General features: G+C 42.7%; 1 protein-coding gene across 4 annotated transcripts in view; it reads left to right on the top strand.

The window, feature by feature from the left end:
• Positions 1-15082, top strand: part of IGHMBP2 (immunoglobulin mu DNA binding protein 2) — an 85007-nt gene that overhangs the window by 36958 nt on the left and 32967 nt on the right. For all 4 annotated transcript variants that reach the window (XM_024113453.3, XM_005313219.5, XM_042862114.2 and 1 more), the window contains exon 8: positions 791-965. In XM_024113453.3, the coding sequence (XP_023969221.1) occupies positions 791-965 (175 nt within the window). The remainder of the gene's footprint in view (positions 1-790; positions 966-15082) is intronic.

Raw genomic sequence — 15082 nt, 5'->3', positions numbered from 1 at the left:
TTCCTACATTTTATCTCTCCTCCTCACCCCCTTTTCATGAATTATTTCACCAGTGTTTTCAGTGCCTCTCAAATCTAGAGCTCTGAGCAATAGACATGTCAATTTAATTTAATATTTTGATTGCAGTTTTATCTAGAGACCCTGATTTTAAGAGTTGGGGCCCCATTGTGCTAGTCAGTTTACACACTTAATGAAAAGACAGTCCCTGCCCCAAATAATTTTATCTGCTCTGTTACACCACAAATGTTCTAAGGAGTGTTTGTGCAGCATTGTTGGTAGAATTGGTTTTCCTAACCATGCCACAATATATTCTTGAGACGACAGGTAGGTTAGACAAAGTCTGTTCAGTTTAAGGTCAGAAATTCTTTCCCATAGTACATCATTAAAGGCAAATCTCAAATCTATTTCCCTTCTAGCTTTGGTTGTTTGATGTAGAGGGCAGAAGGGAAGCGAGTGCTTTTGCTCTGCTTTAATGAGATAGTGGAGCATATCGTTCTGTGGTTTTAATTATCTGGTTTTATTTTTGTTTTTAAGATGCTCAAGAGGGCATGGGTATGAATGCCAAAGCAAAAACTGTAGCTGTTGTCAGATGCTGGCAAATAGCAAGTCCCTTTTTTCCCCCGCGTGGACTGCAGATTTGAAATTGTGAATCTCTGCAGAGAACCAGCATCTTTGTTACCTGCCTTTAGCAGCAATTCACTTGTAAGGGATTTTTTTAATAGGCTTGTTTGTGCTCTTATTCTCTCCTAACAAGATGTATTAACTCTCTTTTGATTTCTCCTTTGATTAGGTGCTTCCTCTGATGGTCCACTGAAGTTACTTCCTGAAAATCACTTTGATCTGGTGGTGATAGATGAATGTGCTCAGGCCCTAGAAGCAAGCTGCTGGATCCCTCTGCTGAAGGCCAGAAAGTGTATCCTGGCTGGCGATCACAAACAGCTGCCTCCCACAATCATATCTGACAAGTAAGCAGCATTTCACAGCTTAGGAATCTCCCATTAATTATTCAGGCAGACATTGATAAACATCCCAAAGATTCCTGGTGGACAGCACTTCATTAGAACGAACTGTTTGGTGTGTATATTACGCTGGCTGAATGTAATACACATTCATAGTTACATAACAGCAACTTTTAACTATGGTCCCTTGTTAAAGATTAATGTGTATACATTGCAGCAGGGTCTTTCGTTACATGATGAGACAACACCACGTAATTTTACATGCTGGTGACCAAATAATGTAATACAAAGGCATTGCACCTTTTGCATTATCTTAGATGCACGCATATGGAGCATCTTGTGGTGATGTGTGAATACGGTAGAATCAAGTAATAAAGGACTTGTAAGATGGTGGCAAGACTGTGACCTTGCTTAGGAATGCAGTGGTCTTCTGTTGAATTAACCTCTTGGAAGGTGTTTGAACGGTGCATTAAGCTGCTGAGTAAATTCTGTTGATTCATTGTGGCACTTTGCTAATTCCACCAAGATGTAGGCATGACTCTCTGGTCAGAACTAGGGGCAGTGACATGGAGATCCTGCAGGAAACTAGAAAGAGCCAGGCTTGTAAGGAAAAACATATGTGGGGATTATAGTTTTGAGGTACCAGTAAATGCAAATCCCAGGAATCAGATAAATTTGACTTCATGTGGTATGTATAGACTTCATTTGGAGCTGGGTGGAACATATGCTCAGAAGACCCCATTTTAATGCATGTGGTACATGCAAAGGGGAAGAGTTATGGTTGCTTTGGCAGCTTTAACTTTGAATTTCCAGATATTTATGTGACGATAATGTGTCCATTCATTGCACATACCTGGGGTTTAATATAATACAAATACAGGCGTTTGAGATCTTGGAAGCAAAAGAAAGAATGAAAAGCAAATCAGTCTGATACAGGAACTAGAAAGAGACCACGGAAGGAAGAGGAGGATCTGTGTAGAGTGTCGTTACAAATTAGCTAACTGAAATGTGGAGCTGGCATAGTGAGCAATAGAGGAAGAACTGGTGGCCTTTTAGGGGAAAGAGAATCACCGACAGCAGCTAGATACATTTTAGTGGAAGGTGTGATTAGGAGAATGAAAGGAACAGAAGATGGATGTGGGTTTATAATGATGGCATGCCCCTGTATTCATGTGCATTAAAGCCCCAAGTAAGCAAAACACTCCTGCATAAAGTTATGCACCTGCTTAAGTCTGTGTCTATTCAGCAAAGCACTCAAGTACATGCCTCACTGTTAGCATATGAATAGTCCCATTATGCTTAAAATTAAGCATCTGCTTAAGTGATTTGAGGGAATGAGGCCTTAATCAGCAGTTGAATGGGATTGATCTAAAACCGTATATAGTCAATTGGAGTCTTTCAGTTGACTTCCATGGGTTTGGGATTAGGGACAGGTAGTAATAAGAGAAATCATGGGAATACAATGTGAGATGAGTTGATCCTGTCCAGTCCCCCATCCTGCTCCATCAGAGGATCAAACTTTTCCTTTCCACTGTCTGTAATGGATACCTGCCTGCATCTTTCCATCAATCAAAGTTTAGGTTCCAAAGGATTTAATTTATTGCTTGGCTTTTTTCCTTGGGTTGAATATTTGTTATGAATTACTGCTGGTTTATTAAAAATTAGGTCTAATTTGTGGAGCTGTTCCCTGAGAGCCATAAATCACTAGCAGAAATTGGTTTTTTAATATCCTTTCCCAATATTGATTTCCTGCATATTGCTTCCTAGATTGTGTATTGTTATGTTTGCTGATCTTAACATGTGAATCTTAATTTGGTTTTATGCAAGCGATAGCTATGGATCTTTTCACTATATATTGCCGGCTAGATGCATGAATGGCCGACCATATACAGAAACATGTGCAACGGAGCTAATTTTATATCCAGAAATACGTACACTTTTAACGTTAATTATTTATATTAGAATAGCACCTAGAGAACCCATCTAAAATCAGGGCACCGGTACTAGGTTCTGTACATATACCTAGACAATAGACAATCTCTGACTCATAGAGCTTACACACTAAAGCAGGGGTGGGCAAACTTTTTGGCCTGAGGGCCACATTGCGGTTCCAAAACTGTATGGAGGGCTGGGTAGGGAATGCTGTGCCTCCCCAAACAGCCTGGCCTCCGCCCCCTCCCACTTCCTGCCCCCCTGAATGTCCCCCTCAGAACCCCTGACCCATCCAACCCCCACCCTGCTCCTTGTCCCCTGACTACCCCCTCCCGGGACCCCCCCACCCCTAACCGCCCCTCTGGAACCCCAACCCCTATCCACACCCCCGCCCCCTGACAGGCCCCCCGGCACTCCCATGCCTGTCCAACCACCCCTTGCTCCCTGTTCCCTGACTGCCCCCCAGGACCCCCTGCCCCTTATCCAACCCCCCACCCCGCTCCCCGCCCCATTACCATGCTGCTCAGAGCACCAGGACTGGCAGCCGTGTCACCCAGACGGAGCCAGCCATGCCACCATGCAGTCTAGAGCACCGGGGCAGGCCGATGGCTCTCACAGCCGCGCTGCCCAGCAGGAGCTCACAGCCCCGCTGCCCAGAGCGCTGGTGGCATGGCAAGCTGAGGCTGCGGGATGGGGGGACAGCAGTGGAGGGGCCAGGGGCTAGCCTACCTGGCCAGGAGCCCAAGGGCCGGGCAGGACGGTCCCACAGGCCATAGTTTTCCCACCTCTGCTTTAAATAGACAAAAAAGACTAGAGGATGGGAGAGAGAAATTATTACCCCTATTTTACAGATGGGGAACTGAGAGATTAAGGACCAGATTTTTCAAAAGTATTTAGGCACTTAAGAATGGAGTCAGGTGCTTAGTGGGGTTTACAAAAGCACCAAAGCTGGTTAGGTGCCTAACTCCCTCAGCCATCAATTTATGCGATAGCAAATTTGTATTTCAATTTATAATGGATTAAATGATAAACAAGGGTGGGTTTTTTTCAGTGCCACTAACTGGTAGGGTATGCTTGAATCTTACAAACTACTGTAGGTAAAGAACAAAAGATTGAAAATGAAGGCTTCCAGGGACTCATGCTTAAATTGAGTTAAACAGGTTGTGACAGTGTACCCCATAAGGCTTTATGGGGAGGGGGTGCTTATAAATGTATGTATGACATAACTGGAATATGTTTTGTGCTGCCTGTGCCATGTAACATATCTCCGTAAGGGTTGTGATCTACTATATCTATTCATCCTATTTGTACGTATATATCATTTTCTACTCGAGCTTAAGAATATGGGCTGTATGCTTGCCTGATTTCTAAGTAAGCTTTGTGAGGCATTTGGTCAGCTTCTTTAGGAAGGAATTTGCCAGGTTAAGTACCTGATCAGGAGACACTTAGGGAACAATGCATCTTGGAATGCTCCAATCCACATGAGAAGTCTTCCTGGAGACATGCAAGATGCCATGTGGACAATGCAAAGACTGAGTCATGCAGGGGCATGTGACTTGCCCAGGTGACTCCAAAAACTCCATCTTGGAGCTGGGCTTTGCAGAGGAGGGAGGTCTCCACCCACAAGAGAGAGTCTACTTAAACCTGTGGGAGACCCCTCCATTTTGTCTTCAGCTGGCTAAAGAAGGAGCCTCTCCACCCCCCCCCAGGATACTTGAAGGAGACTGAAACAAAGGACAGTAACTGCAGGGGGTGTGAGTGATTGCTGGACCCAGGCTAAAAGGAGATTAGCCTGTAAAAGGGAGCACTCTGGAACTGGTGAGGAAATTATCTGTATTCAGTTTGATTAGGCATAGATTCGCGCATTTTATTTTATTTTGCTTGGTGACTTACTTTGTTCTGTCTGTTACTACTTTGAACCACTTAAATCCTACTGTCTGTATTTAATAAAATCACTTTTTGTTTAGTAATTTACTCAGAGTATGTATTAATACCTGGGGGAGCAAACAACTGTGCATATCTCTCTATCAGTGTTATAGAGGGCGAACAATTTATGAGTTTGCCCTGCATAAACTTTATGCAGGGCAAAACGGATTTATTTGGGTTTAGACCCCATTGGGAGTTGGGCATCTGAGTGCTAAAGACAAGCGCACTACTGTGAGCTGTTTTCAGGTAAACTTGCAGCTTTGGGACAAGTGATTCAGACCCTGGATCTGTGTTGGAGCAGACGGGAGTGTCTGGCTCAGCAAGACAGGGTGCTGGAGTCCTGAGCTGGCAGGGAAAACAGAAGCAGGGGTAGTCTTTGCACATCGGGTGGCAGCTCCCAAGGGGGTTTCTGTGATCCAACCCGTCACACAGGTGCATAAATGTTTGCCTACCATTGTATTTTTATTAAAATCTTATTAGTGGCATAAATCTTTGTCACTTCAAAACAACAGTGTTAACAAAGCAAAGTTATTTAGACTTTTGATACATTTAAGAAAGATATTGTGAATGTCTTGATACAAACAGGCCAACGTTTTCAAAAATAGGAACCTAATGTTAGGTTTCTCAGTTCATATTTTGCCACCGAAGGTTGGATTTTTCAAAAGCAGCTAGGAGTACAAGTCCCATTGATTTCAAACCCCAAACCCTGAAGGAGGGGCATAGCTTGGCTGAAGCATTTCAGCTATTGTGACTTGTGGAACTTTTAGTATTTTGGAAAGAGGAGTTGGTTAAAAATATAGTACAGGCTCTTTGCTTATCAATTTTGTGTTGTGGTATTCTCACAGTCAGGAGGTTAATGAGGACCTGGATTTGTCTAGCAGATGAGCATTTTCAGTGTAAAACTTCTTAGCAGAAAAAAAAAATCCCTATGTAAAATCTGAAATTCTGCTAACAGTTTGGAAACAAATTAAAGAAGCAAGTACCAAAAAACCCCACAAACACTTCAGAAATTTAAGAATATAAAATGGTATGAAAATAGGAACTAACAACATATAAATAAAAGGTCTGATTTAAATGAAAAATTAATTTAATTTTTGAAAATAATCATAATGTAAATAAGATTTATTTATTTATTTATTTATAAATCATGATTTTTATTGACCCTGGCAAAGGATTTGCTTGGCCTATCTCTCCATACTGCTGATTCGAGCATCTGGCTTTGTGTGATGGATTTAGACGCTCTCTTATTAGTTCATGCGTTCTTTTTCCTTATTAAATTCTGTCACTGTGGTTCCATGCTTATTTATTTAAAATATTAATGCAATAGTAGGCCTACTAAGAGGAAGCAATGCTAGTTATCATGCACACAGCCACCATTTTAAGATTACAATACATACAGCACATGCTTGAAGAACAATTACATTGCAGGGGAGAGCCGCAGCTGGAGTAAATTGCCATGGCTTCCAGTGAGTTATGACAGTTTACACCTGCTGAGGATCTATCCCTGTAATTTAAAAAAAGTGTCTTGAGTCACTGCACCTTTTTAAAACGTGAACGGACTAGGCACTTGCTGCACCACAACCTGAGTAAGGGAGCTAATTTCATAACATGGCAGCCAAAAGAAGCAAAATACATATCTATAACCTGACTTAACATTCAGAATAGCGAAAACCTCCTATTATATACGTCCAGAGGATAGAACAACTCAACGCAAGCTGCTAAGAGATCATTATAAATAAGGTTAAAGCAACACATCATCTTGGAGCAATAGGTTCTGATTTGAACATAAATCTTGAGAGGCTGTTATGCAGCACATCCAAATCTCAGATAAACTGGCAGATCTCCCAGCACTAGCCTGGTAATCAGCTATTGGCAAAAGGAGTTAGTGAGTAACTGGGAAGTCTGGCTGGAACCTCTGAATTCTAGTCTCCGCTTTTGCTGTTGTCTTGCTTTGTGAGCTTGTTGGCCAAGTCTTTTCATGCCTCTGTGCCTCAGTTTCCCCATCTGTAAAATGAGGATAAGGATGCATAAGTACATCAGAGGAGTCTTAGAAGGATTAATTATTTAGGGCCAGATAATGAGCTCCTCACTCCCAGCCACGAGCAGTTACATGACTGAGTAGTCCCACTGCCTTCGGTGGTACTGCTTGTGTGAGCAACTGCTTACCCATGAGAACAAGGGGTTTGCAATCTGGGCCTTTCAGTTTTCTGTTAAATTTTGAAGTGCTGCATAAGTGCTATGCATTAGTATTAAAACCTGCCTGAAAAAACGTCAGTGCGTGTAACTATCTTGGTTTTAGTTGTATGAAGCACTTTTTATGGACATTAGAATTCAGATCAGACTACAAAGCATCCTGAATAGTGGAGGTTGTTTTACTGGACACAGCTGCACCATTAGGAAATTTTCAAACACCGTCTGTACTTGTTTAAATAATTTGGGCCAAATGATCAGCATACACAGAAGACATTACCAAGCACATTGTGCTCTGAAGGAATGGGCCGGGTCCTCAGCTGGTGTATGTTGCCATAGCTTTATTTTTATTTTTATTTATTTCGCTCCTTTGACTTCAGTGGAACTGTGCTGATTTACACCAGCTGAAAATCTTGAAAACTACTGACCGCTTTCAAGACATGAAACAGTAACAAAGATACTTAGCCAGTTTGGGGTGTTTACAGGTGCTTCGGCTTCACATTTCACCCTGTACCCATGGCATGCAGGTACCCTGCTAGATATAACTGCACCATTTCTCATGCACTGGTTTCAGTACCAACACAGCAAGCAGAACCAAGATTAGAACCCAAGTCTCCAGGTGTTCAGCCCAGTGCCCTAGCCACTCGACAACACTGCCTCACTCAATGGATGAGTGATTCTCCAAAGTTTTCATATTGCAGATCACTGAAGGTAAGGATCCTTTCATAGATCCAACCTCCTACTTCTCCGTCTTGCACCTTCCCTGTGGCTGGGTTACATGAAAAAGTAATAAGGCTATTTGAAGGTGACCAGATAAAGCCGAACTGCCTTTCGTGTGATGGGTGCATATGTTTGGGCGTATTCCCCAAATTTTGTATCTGTACTGTTCACTTTGCTCCCACCTGTCCCTTGGACCTTGTGTCTCTCAGCTGCCCTTCTCTGATCCCTGAGCTCCTGTAATACTGACTTCCTCTCTGTTGCCTTTACACGGTCTCATGACTGCCAGTGCCAAGAGCCTTCCCTAGCTCTGGTTATCTGACAGGAGACATCTTTCCACTTCATCAAGACTCCATCTATTTGCAAATGCCCTTGGAAACTTGTATTTGCTCCCTTGCCTGGATGTCTTAATGCGTCTCTCCCTCTGCTTTGAGTTTTTGTTTAACTTTGCAATGAAGCCCTCACGATTTTCACCATTTTCCCCTTCCTGGCCCTATGTTTACATGTTATGATGTTTAATTTTTTCCCACTCCTTCAGTTGTGCTATTTTGCTAATTTGTTGTTGCGAAGTCTACAAGTGCCAAGCTGTTGACTTTTATTTTAAGGGAGTTTTGTAGCATCTTCATGCATTTTTTAAAGCTCTTACAGTACAAATAATTGGACTCTGTGAGAATAAGAAAGGGGAAGGGATGGGTGGAAGCCAAATATCTGGTTTTCAACCTTAATGGCATCCTTGTAAACAACTCTGCAGTAAAATCTGTTGTTATATCAGCTTCTTGTGGACCAATATCCAAGTCTTCTGAATTAGAAGCTTTAGCATTAGGATGCTGTGGTACCCAATGTCCCTCTTTAGGTTTAATAGATTTGGAATAAAACAGAGCAGAGAGAATGTCTCTAAATCAATATTGTTAACAGATTTACATCTCTCAAGTTACCAGTAAATTGTGCTCCAAGGAGCTTACTGTATTAAACAAAGCCATTGTTCAAGGCATCAGCAGTACTCTGTAGATCAGTAACCCCCTAGCCTTTTAGACAGGATACAAACCGTGAGCTTAAGCCGGCACCCAGGAGTACAGTTACTGGTGCAAGGAGTCACATTGACTTCAGCCCACTTGGAGGATCAGATTTACAAAGGGAAAGAACTAATTATTTTTTCTAGTAGATTCTTTGAAAAATAAATCAGACATTTTAAATAGCTTCCTTTCGTCAGGCTTCAAAATAATATAATTGTGCTCCAAATGTATTAGCTGTTGCATTTAACTAGGAGGGTTATCAATCCAATCTCTGTCAGCTAATCCAATATAGCTATTGGACTCTACTCACATCTTTATCCTTTACAAACAAATGCTGACAAAGGGTTTTTTTTTAATCTGTAATGGTAGAATATTTTAAAAGATTTAGAAGGCATTTAAAAGAAATATTCAGCATTACACAATTATATCTCCAGTAAAAACAGACAGCACTAGTTTAGTATTTTTGTTAATACAAGATTCTTTGCATCACTTCTACATCTCATTTTAGCAAATTGAAATGGTGTCTAGCAGCAATTGCTTTGCAAACAATGCCAAGATTTGAGCAGAACACTGATTCTCAAGATGATGGAATGGTGGACTTTGCCTTGACCGGAGTGGCCCATTAGTTCTAGCCCCAGGAAGAACATTACAGCAGTACAGCACCTTGCACAGTGGGGTTACCAGTAGGATCAGATATACAAAGTATAGGTTTTAATTGTCATATGTGAGCGGAAATGTAGGCTTAATAAAATATGTAAGCATCATGACCCAGGGTGTGCCTTGCGATATTGCCCCTTTTTGCAGTACAAATAAGCCTCAGTACTGGGAGTATTGATTGCATGGTTTTCACACCTAAGAGCTCCACAGTGCCTACAGAAGGACATCGGATATATAAAAGACTGTTGTCATGATGTATGGAATCAGCCCTACTTAAGCAGGAAGCCTTTATTAAATGAAACCCTGTAGAGCTGCAGACATGAACAAACAGGCTTCCACACAGCTTGTGTTCCGGCTATATCTCCATTGCTTATCAGGGATCATTTCCTCTCTGGAACACTATATAGCACACAGGGGCAATAGATATTGCAGCTATTGTCATCTACGTCATCACCCTGCCAGACCATACAGTACATATTCTAGTGCTTTCTCCAGTTGAAATTTAAGGGCTAGATTTTTGACTCTGGCTGCACAAAAGTGTGGGAGGTCAGATCCCTTTCTTATACCATGGCATGGGCTACCTGGACCTTGACTCTGGGTGCAGAGGAGCAAGTGGGTGGGAAATGGGTAGAGTCTTTCTTCTACCCCCCACAACATGCCAGACAGTAGAGCTTAGTTGGCTTAGAGATAGGTAGTAATTTGCTGCAGGGATAGCCCAGCAAATTATTTCCCTGGGGGAGCATGGAGGGGGGAATATGACTCCCAGAGCCACTGTTCCCTCCCTATGCTGCTTCTGGGTTTACACAACAGTGCACTGTCCCTGAAGGGCTATGTCCTTGAGAAACTATCTAGTCCCAAGTGTCTGAAACACTGCAATTCCTACAACTTCCCATGAGACTGTTTCCCAATTTAGGGCCCGCTCCAAAGCCCACTGAAGTCAATGTAAAAAGAGTCCCATTGACTTCAGTGGATTTTGGATGCGTGCCATAATGCATCTCATTGTCAGGACGCTTCCTGATATTCATCCTAAACATTTGCTTTTTCGTTTCATACCAGTCCATTACTCCTCATTACGCTCCTCAAATATTTGCAGATAATTATCGTATCCCTTCCTCCTGGTGTTGCTCAGATAAACTTAGACATATTTAGCTCTTCTAATCATTTGTCATAAATCAATCTGCATCTTTCTGCCACTGAGCTGCCTTGAAATCATCATAGTGTTACAGCAGCAGTCTTCCTGCTCAGGTATATGATGTAGTTGCATGTGGCATCCAAACAAATTTACTTCCATTTAATCACCGAATACCAAATATTGGGCCTTAACTTTCTGTGGCTAGCCACTACAGATCCAAACAATAAGCTGCACCACATGGTTTATTGCAGTTGTATAGCTTATTCCTGCAGTGATTTAAAAGGAAAATGACTGTGGGGGAGGGAATCATTACAGTACATTAAATAGCATGCCTATTTTCATAGCAGTTTCAGAAATCTCTTCATGATACAGCATAATATAAGACAAAATGCCAAATGCATGAAACTGATGATCCCATGAAAGATCTAATCCTGTTGCATGGATATTGCTGTAGATCTGCAAAGTATGCCAAAGCATTTTACAGACATCAGTGAGTTAAGCCCTCTTTATGTATGCAAGTGCTGTTACAGATGGGGAAGCCAAGGCCCAGAGAGGTTAAGTGATAAGCTCAGGCTTGCAGAGTGAGAGTCAAGTTCTGAACCAGGAATCAAACCCAGATCTCTTGACTCCCTGTGCTGTGTCTTAGTGACAAGACCATCTTTACAAAAATAGCCAGAGAATGAAAACGTATTGGCTACAAGCTTTTAATGGTACTTGGTTTTACAGAGAATAGTACAAGATTGAAGAGAGGAAGCCATAGTTCCATCCTTTCATGAGACCCAAAGTAGTGTCGCTTTTTAAAATGTAAATTTAATTCAATAACCTTATTTAATCCTTGAAGTACTAATGATCCCTTTCATGGCCAGCCCAGAATGTGTCTGGGCACCCGGAGGTGCAGTCACACCTTTGGGTAGGCCACGGCAGCTCTCTTTGGCTATGAAAGACACTAATAGTTCATTCAAAGAACTTCTTTCAAGTGCTGGCTGATGATGGCTTGCCTGCAAAAGAACAGCAACAGGCAGCGGTGGCCTCTTTGGAGCTTCTGACATGGACCATTCTCATTGGCCTCTACCATTCACAAAACGCCGTTGTCCAGAAGAACAGGACACCTAAGGATTGTACAGGCTATATCCCATCACCCTCTTCTGGGATGGAATAGAGGGTACACATTGAGCAGTACCGGAAAAATCACCCAGCAAGTCAGGTCAGGAAACGAAGGATAATTTAAACAACCGAACTGGCAGGGGACAATTGAATAGGGCCAGACTGTAAGCATCAGGGCTTCAGAACTGAAATTTGGCTCAGTAGCCTTCCTCCTCTAAATAGTATCGTTGGCTCTTCAGTTACAAGAATAGTATAAGCAGTTGGGGCCTTACTTCTGTGTCTTAACCTCATTATGGCACCTCCAACAGCTAAGGACTAGATCAGTAGAAGCTCCTTTTCCCCCTCATCAGTGTTCCTTGCAACGCAGCAATATCACCATTTCTCTCTGATCTTGCTAAAGTTATGCCTGCTTTTGTGCCCCCCCAATTCAATTGCTGTGATGTCCTCTCCATGGGGTACCTCAAAAGCTGCCCCGACAGTGCTTGCTTGAGTTAGCCATGTGTGCTCCAAAGACTTCCCTGGCTCCTGATTGGCTTCCAAGTGCAATTCAAGGCATGGATAGTCTTAAAAATCAATTAAAAAATCAAGTGATGATTAAAAAGTGACATTTAATAGAACGAGGAAAATACAAGTAAATAAAAATGCCTGGGGGGAGCGTGGGGGGGACACAGTTTTTATGTATCTTTCAAAAACTGGAAATAACAGAGCATGTGCCTGTCATCCTCTAGGCCACTTGGCTTGCATGCTGTATCACTTTCCTCCCCAAATAATTTTCTAACAGCAGGAGGACATTACTTTTCTAAACAATCTTCCAACCAATCTGTTATGGATGGTGACTGGATTATCTGTGTCGCTATCCAGACTGTAGCTTTGCTGTGTTTTACACCAGCTTTGCCGTGGGGAAACTGGATTGGAGGAAGTGTCCTCACTCAGCGGCGCTGGAGACATGCTGGAACTCTGGAACTTTTTTTAGGAGTCAAACAGGTGCCTTGTGGTTCTTTAGGTACTTCCAGTGCTTGTGTTCTGGCACTTCTCAAATGCTGCATTCACCTCCTGATCCCCAGCTGCGTGTGCTTTGAAAACTGCAAGTAGGGGAGCATAGGGTTGCAAATCCCAGTCTTTTACCAAGGGACTGTTTCGTAGTAAGAAATCATTTCATCTTCCATCAAGAAGAGTGTCACTTTCTGGAAAAGTTCCAGTCTGTAGCCCTCTAAATCTAGTCCCAGCCATCCAGAGAAGGATCAATGACCAACTGAGCTGCAGCAAGTATCTTTTGAAAGGCATCAGAAGTAAGGCTCCCAGAAAAGTGCATTGAAGGCCCAACACAGTCTGCGTTGGCCTAATGCATCAATCTAAAACCCATCTCGTCTAAACATTTTGAACTGTCCCCTGTTACGTTTAGTTCCTTGATTAAATCCCTTCACAGGGACATGATATGTGACTAACAGAAGGGTATTGATGAATTAGTGTGGATCTGATTCAAGATGCAATTTAGAATGAGATTGCTTTCAGTAAAGTGACTGTTATGGACAAGTATCAGAGGGGTAGCCGTGTTAGTCTGAATCTGTAAAAAGCAACAGAGGGTCCTGTGGCACCTTAGAGACTAACAGAAGTATTGGGAGCATAAGCTTTTGTGGGTAAGAACCTGCCTCTGGAGATTTCCATTACTTGCATCTGAAGAAGTGAGGTTCTTACCCACGAAAGCTTATGCTCCCAATACTTCTATTAGTCTCTAAGGTGCCACAGGACCCTCTGTTGTGTTATGGACAGTGTATGAAGCTATTCCTCATAGGACATCTATGTTCTCAGGGACTTCCACATTAAATATGATCCACTTAGAAGTCAGAAGACCGAGACCAAGATAATAAAGTGGTTTTGTGTCCCTCAATATTTCGAAGCTGAGCTTGAGACATCTTAATGGGGCCCAATTTTCATAGAACAGGTGCTCAGCACGTTTTAATCCCAACCTTGATTTGGCAGGGAAATTCTGCAAGTGGAATCTTAACGTCTTGCATCGTAATGTCTCTCTTTATATGCAAGGCATGATGAGTGCAATTTGACAGGGCACACGATGAGTTCAGTTGGGTTGGGTGACTTTAGCTGTGCATTTCCTGACTTCCTAGTTTTTAAGTGTGACCTTAACTTTGACTCCCTATGTGTGTTTTGAGAGAACTACATTTTTCCACCAAAGATTTTTTGTCTTAAGTAACTGAGACCTACAGCCTTAACTCCATGTATGCCTGGATTTGCCTCTGCAGCATCCCTGAATGGCCCATCAGGGCATGACTCATGCAGCCGCAGGTCTCTGCGTGTAGGTCGCTGGCTCTGCGAGGTCCAAGGTAGCGATGCTGTAGCCTTGTGGCCAAAGCACACTTCAGTCCAGTCCTTTTCAGCATGTTAAGGTTCAAAGAAAACCAAGAACAAAATACCACAGCTCGGAACAGGGTGGTCCGATGAACCTTTGGTAGGACCCTGCCCTTCTATTCAGGGCTTGTCTTTAAACAGTCCTTGTTTCCACCAATTCCCCAGGGACTGGTTGTCCCAGCTAGCAGAAGGCTTGTCCAGCTGGTAAGCTAGCTCAGTCTCTGAGTGGCAGCTAGGCTTCTCTCACATCAGAAGCAGAGCTCTGCTCTCCTTCCTGGTCAGCCCTGAGCTTGGCTAGGTCACCTCCTTTTAACTCCTCACTCCAGTCCTGGCATTTGCTGTGGGCTCTTTTTAACTCTCTCATGGCCAGTGTGGGGCTACCTGCCTCATCACACCATGTTTCATGACTTTTTTGGAGTGGGAATCAAGAACTGGAGAAACTAATTGTATGGTGAAATAATAGTAAATGTTATTAACAGGTGAATGATTTTTAAGTGGCTTTATATCCTCATTATTAATACACCTCCCTCCCCCGACACAGACACACAACATACACACCCCGGATGCACACAGACCAGCTGTATTGGCTACAGCTACACCCCAGGGCTACAGACTCATTTTCACAAGCTTGAATTTCTCCAACCCACCATGCAGCCCAGTTCTCGCCCCCCCCCCCCCCCCCCCAGTGGATATACAGGATCTTGGAAAAAGTGCTGTGAATATCTATACAGGGGTTGTATTTCAGAGGATAGGGCATGTTCTGTTTTTGTGAGATGCCATTAAAAGAAATGACTTAGAACATTTCTTGCCGGTATTAAAAAGAGACGTTTTATTGCAAATACTTCATGGGTCATCTTTAAACATGATCCTTGGTTTGCTTATTAGATTTGTAAAGAATTCGTCAACTGAGTGAGGGGAAAAGATCCTCTTTGTTTGGAAAGACTCTAATCTGTTAAGTTGTCACATCTAGTTGAAGCTGTCAGCGATGTACCAAGAGGTATTTTTACATTGCTCGTCTGGAGCCAAGTGCCAAATCTCCTGAACCAGTGCGACTCACTCTTGATTTGCCTGACCTGGCTAATGCAGCC

The sequence above is a fragment of the Chrysemys picta genome, chromosome 4 (assembly GCF_011386835.1).
Source record: "Chrysemys picta bellii isolate R12L10 chromosome 4, ASM1138683v2, whole genome shotgun sequence".
NCBI classification, from domain to species: Eukaryota; Metazoa; Chordata; order Testudines; family Emydidae; genus Chrysemys; species Chrysemys picta.
The sequence above is the reverse complement of the archived record's forward strand: the minus strand, read 5'-3'. Positions and strand labels throughout refer to the sequence as shown.